Below are 19,502 nucleotides of genomic sequence, written 5' to 3'. Positions count from 1 at the left end.
ACCTCTACAAAAACAAACCACAACTTTACAAGAAAACAATTTTAAACATTTAAGTGTTGATAAATTGTTGCGGTAATTAATGCGCTATCTGAAAATAATAAAAAAAAAAAAACACTTCAATTCGAAATTAGAATTTATCAACGCTTAAATGTTTCATATTGCTCGTCTGTAAAGTTGTCGTTTAAAAAATATCACATTGTTCTAGTAAAGAGGCGATATGCCTTTTTAGCCGACTTGAAAAAGAAGGAGGTTATATACAGAATTATTCTCAATAAACTTTTTAGAACACTATCTTTTCTTGGCAATAAATAATCTACTTAGATATAAAAAAAAGATATTTTCCAAAATGATTTAGCTTTTTAAATTGTTGAATAAATTGAACACATAAAAACAATACATTATACTATATTATGTATATTACAACATAGCTTTAATACCGTTCAACGGATATTGATAAAATTTGGCACAGATGTAAAACATAGTCTAGAAGAACATGTAGGCTAAAAATTAAGTTTTTTTAATTCCGCGCAAACAAAGTCGCATGTCAAAGATAGTAATAGATAATTCTATAAATAGATTATAAGGGAAACTTATCCTATAACAGACATTAAGTTGCACTCAAGAGAAATGTAAAACAACTAGTATCCTTTCGGAATAAGATTATCAACATCCGTCAAATTACTTACAAAATGTGGCCACTCTTTTATTATATCAAATAATTTATCACCCGGGCTAAGAGTTGACATTAGTTGTCTATGAGCAAACAATTTGTAATCTTTTGTAACAACACCAAGTTCCACACCATGTTTAATTAATTTTTTACAAGCATCTATTTGTTGCTTTGGTGGTGGGTCGTTGTTAAAAGTACCTATAAATGCTATAGCTATACTGTATTTGTTATATCCTTTTGTATGAGCGCCTATGTAATTCCAGCCACGACCAAAGTACACGGATCCGTCCCCACCAACTAAGAAATTATATCCGATATCAAACCATTTTCTTGACTCTATGTGAAACGATTGTATCAATCGAACTGCAAGCACGCATTGGCTCTGAAAATTGAAATGTACATATTGTTTAGTTGATATCATTAACATTATTAGGATTGATTTTATTTTTAATATTACAATTGCAAAAACGTTGTCTTTCTTTAATAATAACTAGCTTTTACCCGCGACTCCGTCCGCGCGGAATAAAAAATAGAAAACGGGGTAAAAATTATCCTATGTCCGTTTCCTGGTTCTAAGCTACCTGCCCACCAATTTTCAGTCAAATCGATTCAACCGTTCTTCAGTTATAAATAGTGTAACTAACACGACTTTCTTTTATATATATAGATATTTTATTACTTTACTAAATTTTCCTTTTTCAGTACAAATAAATAATTATAAATTCAAAAGAAGAGTAATACATTAACAATTACATGTTCCTCACATTCTCTGCGGAAAAACAGAGACAATAATATATTTCAATATGTTACTGCGACCTAAACCCACAGGAACATACAAAAGTTTCACTAATATTTGTATGTACTGTAAATAGTGTGCCAAGATTTCATACAGACCTGTATATGACAGCTTTCGGTTGCAGTATGTGTTATTATGACCCACGGTACTGGCTGTACTATCTTATCCAGTGGACCTTCAACAGGCTGTGCCAACCAATCCGTCCGTGAGACTATCCTCAAATGGTCCGGAGCTATCAACAATGGGTCCACTAGAAACAGTATTATAGACATGTATAAAAGTTAAAATAGAAGTGAGGTATCATATCAGTGAAATTTTACCACGGAAATTAATTTATAATGAGATAGTAGCTTCAAAATTTTAATGGTTCTATATTTTTTGAAGCAAACACATGCATTATTATAAACTTCAATTACCCATAAATAATGAATTACATCTAAATAAATTGTATTTTATAGACCATATGAATATATTGCAGTTAGCTTGCAATTAAATTAATAATTATGATCATTATTACATCAAGTTATTATCCATATTCTTTATTTAGAGGAAAATAAATTGTAAGTAGTTACATTTATGGTTTTCCAGTAAATTGTTTAAAAAAGCAGGATAAATAAATACCTCGAAAATAACAATTCATGCACATATCAGTTCTTTTTGTTTTAACCAATGCACAGTTGCTCTTTTTACTTTTACATTTCGTGTTGTCCGAGTTATCCGTAATGATTGTTAGTGATTTACTGGTGTATAACATAAGTAACAATACAAATGTAAATGAGGTGATTATTATATAGGAAATCGGATATAGTGCGTCATAGCTTAGCACCTCCACCGTCTTAGCTGAAATAGTGTTAATAATTAATCATTAGTGGTTTTGTTATCATCACATTATAAAATTAATGATTTTGTATCTTACAAGCTGTGATATTTTACAAGTTGTGTAATGACAGATTGAACTGTACAAATCTTTAACATATTACAACCCCATTTTGTATTTAAATCTTATAACCTCAAATATTAACATGACGACATAAGTGAGGCTTCAGTTCTGAGTTTACCTATTACACAGCTGGTGAGTTTTCAAACTAACAGAATTATACAAACTGATAGTGACCTAAACATAACAGTATGAAAATACAGTCCACGCACCATTGTTAGGCATTAACCAAGAGTCCAACAGTGTTATGGCAAATGCATTATATTAAAATATACAAAATTAAGCATTAATACATTGCAACGTAGAACCAGAGAAAACAGAGTTAATAGTACAGATATATTAAAAAAAATGAAAGCTATAATAACAATAACGAACTGTCTGTGATATGAAGAATTACAAAAAGTAAGGTCTTAGACTTAGAAATTGGTTAAAAAAATTGTCAACTTCTGTCATGAGTATTTACTCAATCTTTTGTTTTATGTAAAATAATTTATTGTAAAGTTATTTTTCAAAAATGTTTTTGAGTGAGTCTATTATTTTCTTAATATTATTTAAAGAATTAATATGTTATTTTCATTGGGATGAATGCCTTAAAATAATAAATATGCGAGTGAATTTTATAAAAATCTTACCTGAGTATGCATCATCAAAGTAAGTGGATGTAGTGCCTCTACTTTGCTCATTGTTTTTACTTATTGTTATTAATACAATTGTAACAATTCCTCCGACTATGATAATGCAAATTACAAATATTATTAATTTCTGCCGAGTTAATATGTCATGCTTTTTTATTGCTGCAAATTTCAAAAATACATAAGTAATGTAAATTATACTATGGCTAATATAGTTGTGAGAAACGGAATGCTTGACGTCCAACCTGATCTGATCATGTTTGTTGGTCTGTCATGTCAAGTGTTAGATTAGTTAAGTCAATAAACATGTGTTAATAAATTACAGGGCTATATTGAAGAGATATGACAATTCTATTTTTGTGGAAGACAAGTGAAACTGTGCAAAAACCATAAAATAATAAATTTTACTATTCAAGTTCCAAAAAATATTAATCCAATTATTTTTTTAAATTATAGCACAAAATTGATGTAAACAATACAACCTTGTTGTTGACCGGGATGTGACAAGCCGAATAAATGCAGGTTGGATGAAATGGTGACAGGTCACTTGTGTGACTTGTGATCCAAGAATGCGACTAAACCTTAAGGGACAGATATACAAGTCGATCGTAAGACTTTTCGTATTGCACAAATCTGAATGTTGAGCCACCAAGGTTTTGGATGAAAGAAGATTGCATGTAGCTGAGATTCATATACTAAGATGGATGTGTGGTGTGACAAGAAAAGATAAAGTTTAGAATGTGTATATCAGAGGAAGTTTGAAAGTAGCGCCAGTTATCGAGAAACTGAGGAGCAGAAGATTAACATGGTTTGGACATGTTATGCGGTTGATAATCATGTAAACAAAAAAAGTAATGAAATTGAATGTGGATGGCTATAAAGGTAGAGGAAGACCAAATAAAGTATGGGTGGATTGTGTGAAAGAGAATATGCATAAGAAGGGGGTAAAATTCAGATATGATGGCTGACAGAGATGTCTGGAGGAATAGTACATACTGTACCGACCCTCCATAGCAATAAGGGCAGGTTGATGATGATGAATAATAAGGTAAAACTAAGAAGAACGCAACTAACATAATTATACATGAAACAAGTATATCCATATTAAGGTTTTGTTTTGCTATTTCTTAGAATGTTATCAAAGGAATGAATTATTGAACAAAAATATTTAACCACTGTAGTTGTTACCAATGGCAACAGATATTGTAGGAATTAATGAACCAGTTTTATGTGGTATTTTGGTACTTCCCCACAAGGTGAAGTAGGAAAATACATGAAAGGTACTTCTGCAAATGTTTTTTTTTTTTTGGTAATCTACTTCTCCAACCATTATTTAGTGACATCCTACCTCATATAATTAAAAAAAATTGTGTGAATGTAAGAAAAAATCAACAATGCTCATTGACTTAATGAATGAAACATTGTCTTACTTTGACTTCAATAATTTTAGGAATCCTGGGAATTTATGTGAACATGGAAATTGGCAAGGAAGTTAATATAAGTTCTTTAACCAAATTATATACTAAATTCAGAGGATTTGGGTATTACATTACATTACCTTTCGTCCATATTAGTTGTTATAATGTCATCAATTTAGACGTAAAAATGTCTTATTCATTCCTCTCTTATAAGTAATATTTAATTTAGTTTTAACTTACTTGGAGCACGTTGGGGCTTATTTTGACATTCATCTTTTTCCCCATTCTTATCTTCTGTATTTGTGTAAGAAGCGTTTTCAACACCATGTTTACTTTGTATAATTGTAACGGGTCCATTAAAAAAAGTGTTGTTACCAAAATGAACATTTTCGGAATTAGAAACTGAGACAGTTCCGATCACAGGTGAAGTTGAGGGAAGTAATCCCAAAGAATTGGGTGAAGCGTTACTCGCACTTAATGCTGTCTGTTTGTCATAATCCGAATCATCGTCGCTCACTTCCTCGATAATTTGGACGTCTCCTATATCACCTTCAACTTTTATACCTGAATTACTTGAATTTAAAACTGGCTCAGTTTTCATTGCCATTTTAAGAGGCACAATCACGTTTTCAACTTTAAATACGAATTAAACATTGTAAATAGACATTCTAATTTTCAATTACAATAATAAAGAACAAGCAAAACAAATAAAACACCCAACACGTAAAGTAAAACTGTCATAAATCATAAAGTTATAGAGCAATATAGTCGTGTCTATTGCCCAATAGGAAGTGTTGAATTGGTGTTGAAACAGGTCATAATAACTATCTCAACCCCTTATAAAAAGGACTGAAGTTTTTAAAAAAAAATAAGAGAAGAAGGCAGACGAGCTGCGGGAACACCTATGTGTTTATTGACGCCTATGGACATCTGCAATACCAGAGGAATCGCAGATGCGTTGCCGGCCTTTGAGATGGTGATACGCTCGCTTCTTGAAGGACCCTAAGTCGTAGCAGTTTGGCAATACCGCCGAGGACAGACCATTCCACAACGCGGCCATGCACGGCAAAAAAATTCGCGAGAACCGCACTGTTGTGGAATGCCAGCCATCCAGGTGGTATGGATGGTAACTGGCGGCCTGTCGAGTCGTCCGATGAGCCGATAACGAAACTCGGCGGCAGGAATTATTCCAAACAATTCTTCTGAGCACTCCCCGTGGTATATGCGGTAAAAAATGCAGAGGGAACTAAAGTCCCTTGTCCTCGAGTGCCCTCGAAACGAAGACATAGGGTTCTTTTTTAGCGGTAATGGCGCGCACTTGTGTCTTTTTGGGATTGAAATCAACAAGATTTCGTCTTATGGCTTGACTCATAAGAGAAAGCGTGCGCCTTTCCCTCTGTCGAATGAAAAACAAAAAAATGTATGCCGTCATGGGACGCCTGGCAGATGTGAAACATCGTGTGTGTACAAGTAATATGCACAAAATATTATAATTAAATAAATAATAATAATAAATATTATTAAATTAAAATATATTTATATATATGTATACCTTAGTATAGCGTGGCGACCCGTCGCCACGGCAACAATTCGGTTTACAAGTGATCCTATAGATGTTTCACATCAACAATAATTTCCTAATTTAGAAGTGCTTATGTGCTCTTTTTTGTGTAAATTGGTTTAATAATAAAGTCGTTGCCATTCAACGAAAATGTCAGCATGATATGTACATCATGTGCAGCACATGCGTGATTCTTATACCCGGCTAGACAATCTTTTATAAGCTCTTTGGCAACCAGGACAGAATTTGAATTTGACACTTGACATTGACATAACATGGCAAGTCTGTAAACTGCAAAGTTCAGAATTTTGGGGTGTGTTCCGATATGCACTGCGACCACTGTAGAGTGTGACGTCAATTCAGTATACTGTGAAGCCGTTCCTTTATAGCCAGTTATACTGGTTACGATTTAAAACGGAACGCAATCTCGTATACTGTCAGCCGCATTTTTTGACGCAACATTCAAATGAGTGTATTCAAGTTTTCTAGTACATAAAAAAAAAACTGTTTTGGAATACTGTCAAATTAAAAATATTTTAATTAATATTAATTATAAATTGAATTTATAATGTAATAAAAATAACTACTTTTTCATAAAAAAGAATATGTTTTTCATTATCAACACAGTCTAATAAGGTTAATTTTTGCAATTCTTCCATTGTTTTATTTATTAATCCAAACTAATTACAGAACTTTAACATTTTCTGATTAAACTGTAGCTTTGTTTATAAGATGTCAGGCACTCGGGTGGTTTTGACTGATCACGTCATCAAAGTACTGCGAGTAACTTACCTCGAAAACGCCAGTGCTCACCATAGATAAAATACTAATATATGGTATAGATATGTCACTCCTTGTATATTTTTAAGAGGCAAAATATGCAAGTTTTGTCTACTGTCCTAGAGATGGCATTACTTAAATGGCTGAAAATTGCATACCATCAACTAGATGGCGCTAGAACCTATGTATTTATCATTGGTTATACATACATTTCCTACAATTTAAAATATTTATCATTTAGCAATAAAAAACAGTCTAATTGAATGTTCTGGTAATAACACATAATAGTAAATGAAACAAGTTAAAAAAATTCATTTTTGTTTATTTTTACTTTTTTTTAAATAACGAGTATAAGCCTGTAACTTCACTTCGTCTCTTTGATCAAAATTAACAATTTTTCCCTGTAAAATTCGATTTACTCCCTTACACCAACTGTGGACAATAACATTAATTGCTATGTTGGCGATATATTCTATTAGCAAAGATCTATGTGCTTTACAAGATATAATGTCGAAATTAATATCAATATTAATAAAACTTATTATCTTTTCTTTTAAATTTTTGTCCTCTGGCAAATCTCGTAAGCATAAAATTATTATGTCATATATTTTTTTCGTTAAATCCACAAATCCGTCTTTTGCGTAAATAAGGGACTTTTTTGTATAGTCCCTATAGTATGTGTATGATGCAGGGTCCCTATCGTTATTAAAGAACGTTTTTTTACACGATAGGCAAGATTTAAATATATTTTTTTGACATTTCTTAATTATGTACCCTGCAACATACCGTTTCGACTCTTTATGTAAAATATCCAGATCATCGCCGGGAGGAAGATGTGATAAATTTTCGACAAAAGTATCAATATTAAAAGCAACATTTTTTTTATCTTGATTACCATATTTTACATTACTATGCAATAGATAAGCCAACGAGTTAAAGCATTTACTATCATCTGCCTCACAGTTAGCGTTTATAGAATGAGGAGAGCTTAAATTATTCACCAAGAGTGTTTTGTACACATTTATAAATTGCGCACAGGTGGGGTTCGTATTTCGGACGCCATTACTTCTGATACAACAAAAGAAATTTTCGAGGGGGTCCTGATTAAAGTTTCTCATCAACAAATTACTTATGTTGTTTTCTTTTTTTAAAAACTCCCACAATTCCAAAAAAGTCTCTATGTTTGACACCCAATTGTAAATAGATGGCACCTTTTCAAACTTTACAGTACAAGTGCCATCTTTTTTCACAAATTTATTTTCAAATTTAATTGATTTTAAGATGGGTAGAACTTCCGCCCAAAACTGTTGGTGAGGGGAATTGTTTTTAAGACACCCTAATAATTCTTTTGATGTACCAGAATAAGTATGTCCATTAAAAGAATCAAATAACTTATCAAATAGCAACAAAAATTTTGCCGTATCTTGACACTCCGCTGGCAATATATTGTGTCCTGAAATGAGAAAACTCAATTATTACCTTATTTTTGACTTTAATGATATTTTATTAAGCATAAAACACGCCTTATTAAATATGAAAAAAATGTCTATTATGGTGGGGATATTTATTTATTTTCTCGTCTTGTTGGGTTTATAAATAAAAATAAACATATAGAAATATATTACATATATAAAATGAATATATAAATAAAAATAAACATATAATATGTATCATAATTGTATTTTTCAGTGTAATTGAAAAATGTATATTTGTGTATATATAAGTGTACAAAATTTATTGCATGTATAAATACTTTTTTTGGCAATCTGTGGACTATGTTCAACAACTCAAACAGGCTGAAATGATGATGAAGATATGAAAATATTTTAAAATTATGCACTATTTAAAATAATATTTAATAACTGAACATACTTGCAAGAAATCCTAATGCAGAAGACACCCTTTGGCTAAATACCTGCGCAGCATATTTCACTTTCATTTTTGGTATTTTATTTTCAAAAACGTGATATTCAGTTAACTTATTTACAAATCTTATCTCGTGTTCACCAACATCCTTTTCAAATAACATTTTTATGTGGTCCCATTTCGCTACTTTTTCTTGGATATCTGAAAACCTTGCATTTTTTCTTAAAAGATTATTTCTTACACCTTTCAAAAGATGTGGCGTGTCATATAAAGGAAATATCTTATGCTCATCGACCTCAAAACCATGAGACTTATATTCCACAGCCTGTCTTAAATATTTTTTCATTGTGTCGTCCTTCAGGCTCTTTATTGCACCCACATTTGTTTGTGACTGGTCACAGACAGTTGCTACGACTTTTAATCCCGAATCGTGGATTTTTCTTATTAATAATTTTATCAGATGTTTTAAGTCATCCTTTTTTGTGCAACTTTTGGTAAAAGTGAAGCAGACAGGTTGTTTAAATTTCCCTTTAATGCTTTTTACCATGAATACTAATGCATGGTCGGCAATCAATTTACTGCTTTCAAAACCAAGGTCTTCAAAGCCAATGATTCTTCCATTGTTAAAGTGAAGTCCCACATCTAAGGCCACTTCATCAAATATGAGAGTACATAATCTTTTTTCTAAAGGCAATCTTCTCACTGCTTTTTTTAAATGAGCAAAGATATGTTCGTTTATTCCAGGCTCCAAAGGAATGTGGCTCAATAGTTTTTGGAGGCTTCTTTTTGAAGGTAACACAAACATTTTATTCAAAAGATTATATGCCTTTGCACTTTGTTTGTACATGGTTAAGGCCAAAATCTTTTCCTCCATTGTATATCTCCTTCCTCTCGGTTTATATTTAGCTTTTAACTGGAGCTTACTAAAAATTTTTATGGGTGCAGGAAACTTTTCAATTTGTTTTAAAAATGCCTGTGAAAGAGATAGATTCCTTGCACATTTAATTTTTTTTGTTTGTGTTGTATATTTCTGGCTAAGCTTCTTTAATCTATACTTTAGATTGCAAATATTTCTTTGCATTTGTCTTGTTGTCTTGTCTTGTGGTACTGCAAGCAAAAAAAAAAAAAAAGTTAATTTTGTAAAGGTGACAATAATGTATGGGCATAAATTACTTTTGGAAGTGTATACTGAAATATTCAAAATTGCATTGTTTACTAGGTTTGAGTTTGATACTTATTGCAAAATTGATAGTGCTGTACTTATCTTAAACAAAAAAAAACAATATTCCCTAAATAATTTGTTTCAGAAAAAAGAAAGAACTTTACAAATATTTTCAGTAGTTATATTTGCGTTTCCTCAAGAATAGCTAAAGAATGGGTAAAACATTAGCTCTGAAAGGGTCAGAATAAAACTGTATCTCGGGATTTCAGTCCGACCATTCTAAGCTATTTTGTTACAATAATTTTAAATTTAATACATTTTCCAGTATGCCTTTGCAATTGATGGCTAGAATTCGGCAGTTTGCACCCTCATACAATATTGAACTATTAAGATGCTGCATAATGATTCCTCTATAGGTTATGTCAAGCATTGTTAAAAACGCATAGTGGATAGACATTAAGACACGCCATGAAGATAGCTGGCGCTTAGCTAAATTGAATAGGTGGCAAAGCAGTAGTGCCAAATTTTTTTCCACTAAATCTACCAAACACATACCACATTCTTACGTAAAGGGGGATATATACTCAAGTAGTTTATGGAAAAGAAATACGATATCTTACCCACAGGCTTACGAGTGGTTATGCTACCACTTAACTTTGGATCTTTAATGTTTTGAGAAACTTCCATAGACATGTCTTCTGGAATACTTTTAGGTAGTGGTGGTACTTCTTGTTCCATATTATATAAATCTGAAAATAGTTAATGTGTTTATGATAAGCATTGAAATTATAAAGATTAACATGTGTGATTTTTTTTAATAACTTTAATATTTAGACCGAAATATCTTTAATTCCAAACTTCCTTTGATAACAATATGAATGTATGATATGTTCAGAACATTAAGTTCTATATTTTAACATATATTTCGTCTTAAGAGCAAAAAAAATTGTTCAAATAAAATTTGAATGTGAGTTCGCCGTTGTTCTTTACGACTTCAGTAACTTATACTCACCAGTTCAAGGTATTGTCGACAGATCTAGATTTGTTATCACGTTAGCAAAAACTTACCAATATTTAAAGTTGGAACAGCATTCCTCGTAAGTCTTTTACTGGGTGTATGGTAGCATAACTCAAAATGCCTATTACACAATCTTAAATTGTTGTATATATATTGCGGATTTCGTTTCTGCATATTAGGATCTAGAACACTTATCCATGAGTTAAACCTTTCGGGATTATATTGATGATTTGGAAAACGGTGTAAAACGTCTGAAATAATAAATAAATTATATTAAGCAGAATTTAATGAAAACGGTCATGGTAATGTAAACAATTACCAATGTCAATGATATATAAAATATTAAGAAATTATAATATCATACATATGAAATTTATAACTTACCAGTCACTTCACATTTAAAGTAACATTTCCAATACTGATTTGACGACATTTTTAGGTGTTTCTAAATTCGGTAGTCCAAGAAAGCCGAGTTCAAAGTAAGAGATTTAAAACGTGTCCAAAAGAAAAGCCGAGGTCAAAACAAAGGAGATATCAAACGAGTCAAAAGGAATAGCCGAGGTCAAATTATATTTTTAAGAAATGAAAACAAAAGAACAGGTAGTGGCGCAACGAAGTTTTAAAAACTTGTAATGATGCCTACTGACTGGATTGCGTGACTGGTAATTTGAAATCGTTTCATAGACAACACTACGGCATTAAAGACTATAAATTAACCATAAATTATTAGCACGAAAGACAAGTTTTGTTTAAATTATAGTGATTAAAAATCCCAGAAATAAGTTTCTTAATTGAAAACATTAATTGTTAAAATTAAAAAAAAAAAATGACGCAAAATTCCGGCCAAAAGCGGCATCTAGTGAGCACATGAGTAAACTTACAATATTAATTAGCTCTGCTGTACACAAGACGGCGCTAGTATCTACGTAAAAAAATAGATGTTCGAAAGTTTCATGCCCCTGCAAGTTTCACAGCGGAGCGACGTATTGTATTAAGCATATGGAGAAGTCAGTAGAGTAATATTGACTACTGACTAGTATTAATTCGAGTCTTAATTTTTTGTTCGTCAGTTCATTTTGTTAAGAATAAAATATACAAATATGGATAATTGTTCAAGTAAGGATTCATACAGCGTGGTAAGTGTACGATGCAATACATTATGATATAATTAATTAAGTCATAATTTTTAATATTATTATTATTTAAAAAAATTAAAAATGTGAAAATCCTCCAAGTTTTTATAGATAAAATAATAAATTATAAATCTTAATTCATATTTTATAATATAATTTGAAATAATTTAAATACATAGCATACAATGTTCAGTACATTACTAAAAACTTTAGCGACAACTAAATCAACTATTATGTGTGAAGATTGTTACGAATTTTTTTCTTTGGATTTTGCCATCTCTTCCAAAGCATTCCTATTTATAAAAAAAAAATCATATGGTTGTGTAAGCCAACAATGCCACAGTGTTTTTGAGCGACAATAACCACTAAACATTAGACTTACATTTGTACTTTTCTATTAATTATATTATTATACTGAGCTTGATTTTGCACATTGGAAAGAAGAGTATGCTTGATTCCGAAGGGCTAAATAAAATGCTGGGTACCATTACCCTATTAAACAAGCATATGGTGTGTTCATCATTATTGTTGATATAGAAATTTTTTTTAGGATATTCCGAGGAAACCATGGTACACATATATAACAGTGGAGCCGTTGATGTTTTTCTACATGCTTGCTTTCATGATAACAAATGTAATTGAGCAAACATTCTATGTATTTAAAGCATGTACGGTGAACCACGGGTACAGCGAAGAGATATGTTACAATATAAGTAATTATAAAGATATCAAAACTGAAGTTCAGGTGAGAAAAATAATTATTTTTACATATTTGGACAAATATAAATTTTTTGTTTAACCCTTTCATGTCACACTTTGTTTTATCTTCTGCATTGCTGTGGCTTGCAGACATTTTATTATGGGCTCAGGAAAAATAAACGCAGACACAATACCTTTAATCAGAATTTGATACTCATACCCTTCTACTTCTTACAATAAGGTATTTGAGAAATTCTTTACCCTTCGGACTTCCGACTTCCGGATCCCCTTAGACTTCTAATTGTAATTAATAAATGATCCTTTACACATATGTAGAACTTTATGTTACAAAATTCTAACCTTATAATAGAACTAGCTGTTACCCGCGACTCCTTCCTCGCGGATTTAAAAACATAAAAAATCTATGTGTTCTTCCAGACTATGTTCTACATCAGTGCCAAATTTCATCAAGATCCGTTAAGTCGTTTCGGAGATACCTTCAAACAAACATCCAGCCATCCATCTAAACATTCGCATTTATAATATTAGTAAGATTGTATACATAACATAAAAAATATATAATATTATAATTATGTATACTTTAGATTTTGCAACAAGATAACAAAATTGCAATTTAAAGTTTATACGGTTAGGTATGTAGTTAAAAGTTCAAAATTGTCAATTAAAAGACTTGTCGTATTGTATTACATTTAGTAACATGCAGTCAGGTTACAGAGTAATGACTAGACATTTTATGTAATTTTTAACATCAGCTTAAAATTGACATTGGTTCTGCGTTAAAAGTAATTTTTCAACAATGGAATATTCCATATGCCTACAAATAGATATATGCCTATTTGTATCTATAAGTATGACGTAGTAGCGTGCAAGAGTAAACTGAATAAGCATTTACTAAGTGTGTACCATGTTTCAGCCACATCATTAAACATATGTTAAGATTGTGGTCAAGTGCTGGCTTACTAATTGTTAAAAAAAAGTTAAGACTATATATACACTATATTTATTTACAATATGTGTTAAATAAGTGATAATATAATGCATTTTTTAGGTATAAAATAGAAAACCGGACTAGTTGTCGCCCATTAATCGTAATTCGACTATAAATTCATAACCAGAAGTTCTTTTTTTTTTATAAAAATTGCACTATACATTTTTCCACATTAACTTTGTGTTAAACATGTTCATTGATAGAGCATTTTTTTTTTCAAAAAGATTAAGTATAACTAACGTATTATAATAGATACAAAACCGCGGGCATCAGCGAGTATTTGTAATATTATAAATATATCTATAGCCATGACTGATAAATACAATGTCTTGAGACTTATCTTTATCTCAATACCTTCCTTATCATAAGTCTTCTAATTTGGTTCGACATATCTCTACATATTTATCATCTATAGACACCATATTGACATTTTATAAAATAGGCCTGCTCCGACTTTGCTCTACTAATATTATAAAGAGAATGGATTTGAATTTTTTTGTATGCGTTGCATAGACCCCGAAATAACTGATCCTATTTGAAAAATTCTTACACTTGGGTAGCTACGCTCATGTGATATAGGGTATATTTATTATTAGATCTTTTTTTTTATTCCTCGCGGACGAAGTTGCGTACAACTGCTAGCAATTAATAAAATTATTTACCCTTAGTCTATTCTATATTTTATAAAAGTATTTACAAACTTATTCTTAATTTAACCTAATTAATTTGAATAAGCATTGCGTGTGACGATTTATAATAACGCATTGCTTGTCACAAAATGAAATGCAGTAGGCATTTATGTTACAAATCAAGACAATCTAAATATTATGATACGTAAAGACGTTATACGAAATGTCATTTATGAAATACCAGCTGTCTCCCGCGACTCCGTCTGCGCAACATTAAAAAAACGTAATAAGTATCCTATGTGTTCTTCCAGATTATTTTCTACATCAGTGCCAAATTTAAAGATCCGTTCAGACGTTCCGAAGGTACCTTCAAACAAACATCCATCCATCCATCTAAACATTCGCATTTATAATATTAGTAAGATTGTTCTTTAAATTTAAAACTAAAATACCATTGCTGTTATAATTTTCTTCCATGCATATCATATCGACAATGCACTCTGCACAGAAGTCTTGTCTATATTTTAAAGAGGTATTTTATATGTACAGACTTACTGTCGCCCGCGACTTCGTCCGTGAGTTATTTTTTATATCGTAAGGTGGCAAACGATCAATTGGCCACATGATTACGTCGAATTATCGAATCGACCGCTGCCTATAAATATCCGTAATTGCAGATGCTTTGCCTACTTTTAATCGCCTGAGGAGGGGACGAACAAAAAAAAGGATAAATATCCTTCCTGTGCCCTTCCATCAAAAACCACTTCCCCTTCCCAAAATTAGTCCTTCAACACGCATTCATCAGATGTTGGTGTTGGATAATCTGTCCATACTACGCTAACCTTTTGCCCTTCTAATCAAATTAGCCAATTTTTAAGTAGTGTGTTGTAAGAGTTTAAAATCACGAGTTTTCATTATCGACATACAACAACCGAAACGTAACAGATAATGCGCAGTTTCATGAGTCATATTGTGTAACAAATATATCTTGTTCATAAAATGTCTATCATTGTTTAAGAGATTATATTAAGTTAACATAAATGATATCAGTATTTGCTACAATGTTTTCTAACTAACTGTTCCATTCTTGCTGAACCAGAGATTAACCTCGTAACTTAATTCCGCATAGATCATCCGTGCGTTTCCACAATAAAAATCCAAATACTGTACAAAAACATATTAACATGCCTCTAATTGTGCCTTTGAAGAAAATAATTTTGAAGCGGTTATACCACTGATGTAATGGTTAAATGTACGGACAATCGATCACGTGATTGTGAAATCGAATCCGCTATTCGTAAACGACACTAAGTTAGAGCTTGGTTAGAATGATTAGAAAAACAAATATTATATAATCGCCTAATACTCGTATATACTCTTAAATTACAAAACTTATTATTAATTCCAAGGTGACAGTGTCGACGTTTCATCAATGGAATGGTATCGCAAGTCATATAGTGCCTCTCTTATTGGCTTTTTTCATCGGTTCCTACAGCGATAAACGTGGTCGCAAGTCGATCCTCCTAGCTGGACTTTTGGGAAAACTTTATTTCTCTATTATGATCACTTTGAATACAATTAAAGGTTAGTTGATCATTTCTTAGATTTATTTTTTATAATATAGTACTGTACAGGTCTAATATATATATATATTGCCTAGTTTTTACCAACAAAATCATTAAGAGAATTATATTTTTTTAATTTACAAATAAATTGGTTTAATCTGTATTATTTTTTTACCTCCTCCTCTTTTCCTTTTAAGTCTGGCTAACTAAATTTAACTTTATTTTATGTACAGATGTAGCTTAGGATGGGATATTTATTATTATTATATTTATATTTACTTCATGCATTGTAACAAGTTTTACGAATAAATACTTGTACAACGCAAAAATCTATTCAGTACTTGTACTGTGTTGTTTCCAAGAAAGATGTAATAAATGAGCAACCTGACAACCTTTCTTAGAAACATCGGGTACGCCATGTAGTTCTTGCAGTGGGTTTTCACTGTTGTGATATTTGTATTGACACAGTTATTTCAATTGAGAACATGATATATGAAAATAAAATTGCTTGATTAATCGTTAGTGTTAAACTAAAATCTTTGTATAAACTATAAACCATATAGTCATCCCTGTCATTATCTTTGGTAAAACAGAGATAACAATATGTTTTACACGGAAATTTGGTCTTAGAAACTAATGATAATTTAATTACAGTATAATTATTTACAGCATGGCCAGTGGAATACATCATTTATACGGCAGCGTTTCCAAGTGCCTTAACAGGGGCGGATTTATCTATATTCGCTGGTAGTTTTGCCTATATTTCTGATGTATCTTCATTAAAGAATAGAACATTAAGAGTTGGCATCCTGGATATCGTCTATCTAAGTACAATGCCTGCAGGAGTAGCTCTTGGTATGTTTCTTTTTTTTTATACGCCTCTGTATTATTATTTTTTTCAATATTTTTTTAAAAAACCTTAACTTTTTCAGGTAACCTTTTATATACAAAAGTAGTTAACAAATCTTTTACTGCAATGTTTTTAATAAACACTTGCCTTATGCTAATTGCCACAATTTATTGCATTTTTGCCTTAAAATGGCAAACGCGTGTAGAGCAAAAATCCCTTAGAGAAGCCAACGTGAAAAATCCAATCGCTGACTTCTTTGAATGGAACAACATCAGTCAAACTATTGTTACATTGACAAAGAAACGACCAAATAATAGACGAATGCTACTCTGGTTCCTACTCATTTCTATGGCTTTTTACACATTTCAAAGAGGTAAGAAAAAGTTATAGCTTTACCATTTGTATCTTAGTTAATTTATAATGTGAACGAATCGATAAAACATTTAGGGGTTTAGAATAAAAAAATATATATAAAATTTTAAAAACTTCTTAATTTTAACTTATTAAAAAGTGACAAAGGATCAATCTATCACCTATCTTAAAATATATTGTACAATTGTGTTGAATTTTGAAGTCCATGGTACAGGTGATATAAAATTTTCAGATGAGAGACCAGTTATGTATCTTTACGTAACGAATGTGTTCGGCTGGAATGAGATTGACTTCAGCAACTTTCGTACATTTCTCAGCACAGCATACGTCGCTGTCATGCTTCTAGGAATACCATTGTTCACTAAAGTCTGGAACTGGAAAGACACGGTAACTAACTTCTAACTAGTTATATTAATACTAGTATTGATTTTTTAGCCGACTTCAAAAAGAAGGAGGTTATCAATTCGACTGTTTTTTTTTATGTGTGTTACCGCGAAACTCCGCCCCTGGTGGTCCGATTTTGATAAAAAATATTTCAATCGAAAGGAAGTGCTTGTAGATGGGTCCCATTTTTTTTTTAAATAACTAGAAGACTAGTAGATTTTTAATTTAGCTTCAAATTTTTTTATTATGAATTTCGTTCCTATCCAAATCCGAAATATTACTTTGTTCCAAGATTGTGGTCTTAGATGGTAAAATAAATTTTAGAACTTTTTTTATTATATCTAAAATTGCGCTCTAGATGTCACGTATAATATTTCGATCCATAATAAAGTTTGTATCGAACTATATCTTTTAGGCGATAATAATGGTGGGCGCTGCTGCTCATATTTGTGGGCACACAATATACGCGCATGCGTTAACTGGCAGAAGTCTTTATATAGGTGCTACTATAGCAGCATTTGGTCCTTGCGTCGCTCCAATGATCCGAGCTATGACTTCAAAAGTTCTACCAGCAGCGGAGAGAGGTAATACATATTTGCGAAAAAATTCAAAAATATTTTTTAAATGGAACCAGACAGTAGTTAAGACCTAGTCAGTCCTAACTTGAGTAGGCTCGTGCCCCGAGAATTGAGCAATAGGATGAGCAAAGGTGATTTCCATTAATACAAGGTCGGATCAAATATTTAAGTTTGATGAGCGTTTAACCCTATTTTGAGGGTACTTTACCTTTCTTAAGGGTTTTTTAAGGTATAAATTGAAAAACTGCAGCAAAATTGAGACCGATTTGTGCTTAGATAATTTCTTTTGTTTTATTCGATTCCTACAATTAGCTTGTTCATCGACTAATTTGCTTATTTATTTGAAAATAAATTATTACATATGTCTTGTACAAATCTTGTAACCTAAATTATATCTATTTGCCTTTGTTAGATTTTTTAAATATGGTACACACCTTTAGTCCTGACGACAACACATTTTTATATTCAATGCAATTGTAAATCCATAATGGTAGATGACATATTTTCTTACATCTACCAACATTGGTATTAAATGATTTGACCAATACAACAACGTGGTTCCAATTAAAAAAAATAACTAAAAAAATATAAATTGCCTTTTTTGTAAATGTAAAAGAAAAGTAGGAACTGTCTTAAGAAATTATTTACCTGATAAATATATTAATTATTTCAGGTGTCGCATTTGCATTCCTATCTGTAATGGAAAACGCTGTCGCGATGTTCGCTTCAATCGTCTACTCTCAATTATATAAAGCGACATTAAAAACTGATTACGTAAACGCTATATTCTATCTCACCATAGCTACACAAGCGATCGTATTTATATTAGCAAGGTATGTACAGTTTGATAACGTTTTCTTATGTAATTGTTTTCATTCGATGACACATTTGTACAATTTGATAGTTTATAATATGACCGGTTAGATTATAAATACGATATGTTTAAATTTCAGTGCAACAGAAATAGCTCTTAATGGTAGACGTATAGAGACTCTTATTGAACAAGACGAAACGCAGATTCCTACTGTTGCAGCTTTAAATGATAATGATCAAGAAGTATATTAATACTAGCTGTCGCCCGCGACTCCGTCCGCGCGCAGTAAAAAAAAAATAATAAATGAAAAATAGATGTTGGCCGATTCTCAGACCTACTGAATATGCTCACAAAATTTCATGAGAATCGGTCAAGACGTTTCGGAGGAGTACGGTGACGAACATTGTGACACAAGAATTTTATATATTAGATTATATACAACGTTTATATACAAATTAAGATACATAAAATGAAATTAATTATAAGAAGGCTGTGTCCAAAATAGTAATAAGAAATAATTTTTTGTTCATAATGAAATTAATATATACTTTTATATCGACGCTGGAAAGCATAAACGCTGTAACCCTTGAAATCGCGAATATGTTTTTCACACGTTAATAATTTCAACC

The 19,502-nt window shown here is 31.4% G+C and overlaps 3 protein-coding genes across 3 annotated transcripts; 1 reads left to right on the top strand and 2 right to left on the bottom strand.

Annotated features, from left to right (window-relative positions):
- Nucleotides 1–541: 541 nt before the first annotated feature.
- LOC106717106 lies at nucleotides 542–5,182 on the bottom strand. Its single transcript, XM_014510820.2, has 5 exons — nucleotides 4,694–5,182; nucleotides 3,036–3,197; nucleotides 2,088–2,306; nucleotides 1,565–1,716; nucleotides 542–1,052 (listed from the first exon to the last, which is right to left on the bottom strand). Exons 1-5 carry the CDS (start codon nucleotides 5,058–5,060, stop codon nucleotides 639–641), a joined length of 1,314 nt encoding a protein of 437 aa, XP_014366306.2. The 5' UTR covers nucleotides 5,061–5,182; the 3' UTR covers nucleotides 542–638.
- A 517-nt stretch (nucleotides 5,183–5,699) lies between these two features.
- On the bottom strand, nucleotides 5,700–11,383 carry LOC123723471. The gene is made up of 6 exons (XM_045686146.1): nucleotides 11,225–11,383; nucleotides 10,891–11,091; nucleotides 10,443–10,571; nucleotides 8,667–9,767; nucleotides 8,006–8,247; nucleotides 5,700–5,849 (listed from the first exon to the last, which is right to left on the bottom strand). Exons 1-6 carry the CDS (start codon nucleotides 11,271–11,273, stop codon nucleotides 5,700–5,702), a joined length of 1,872 nt encoding a protein of 623 aa, XP_045542102.1. The 5' UTR covers nucleotides 11,274–11,383.
- A 544-nt stretch (nucleotides 11,384–11,927) lies between these two features.
- Nucleotides 11,928–19,151, top strand: LOC106717116 (proton-coupled folate transporter). The gene is made up of 9 exons (XM_014510833.2): nucleotides 11,928–11,976; nucleotides 12,524–12,718; nucleotides 15,720–15,894; nucleotides 16,545–16,730; nucleotides 16,808–17,098; nucleotides 17,330–17,484; nucleotides 17,897–18,065; nucleotides 18,733–18,892; nucleotides 19,013–19,151. The coding sequence occupies exons 1-9, from the start codon at nucleotides 11,941–11,943 to the stop codon at nucleotides 19,122–19,124; spliced, it is 1,479 nt and encodes a 492-aa protein (XP_014366319.1). The 5' UTR covers nucleotides 11,928–11,940; the 3' UTR covers nucleotides 19,125–19,151.
- Nucleotides 19,152–19,502: the final 351 nt, after the last annotated feature.

Source organism: Papilio machaon, chromosome Z (assembly GCF_912999745.1).
Source record: "Papilio machaon chromosome Z, ilPapMach1.1, whole genome shotgun sequence".
NCBI classification, from domain to species: domain Eukaryota; kingdom Metazoa; phylum Arthropoda; class Insecta; order Lepidoptera; family Papilionidae; genus Papilio; species Papilio machaon.
The sequence above is the reverse complement of the archived record's forward strand: the minus strand, read 5'-3'. Positions and strand labels throughout refer to the sequence as shown.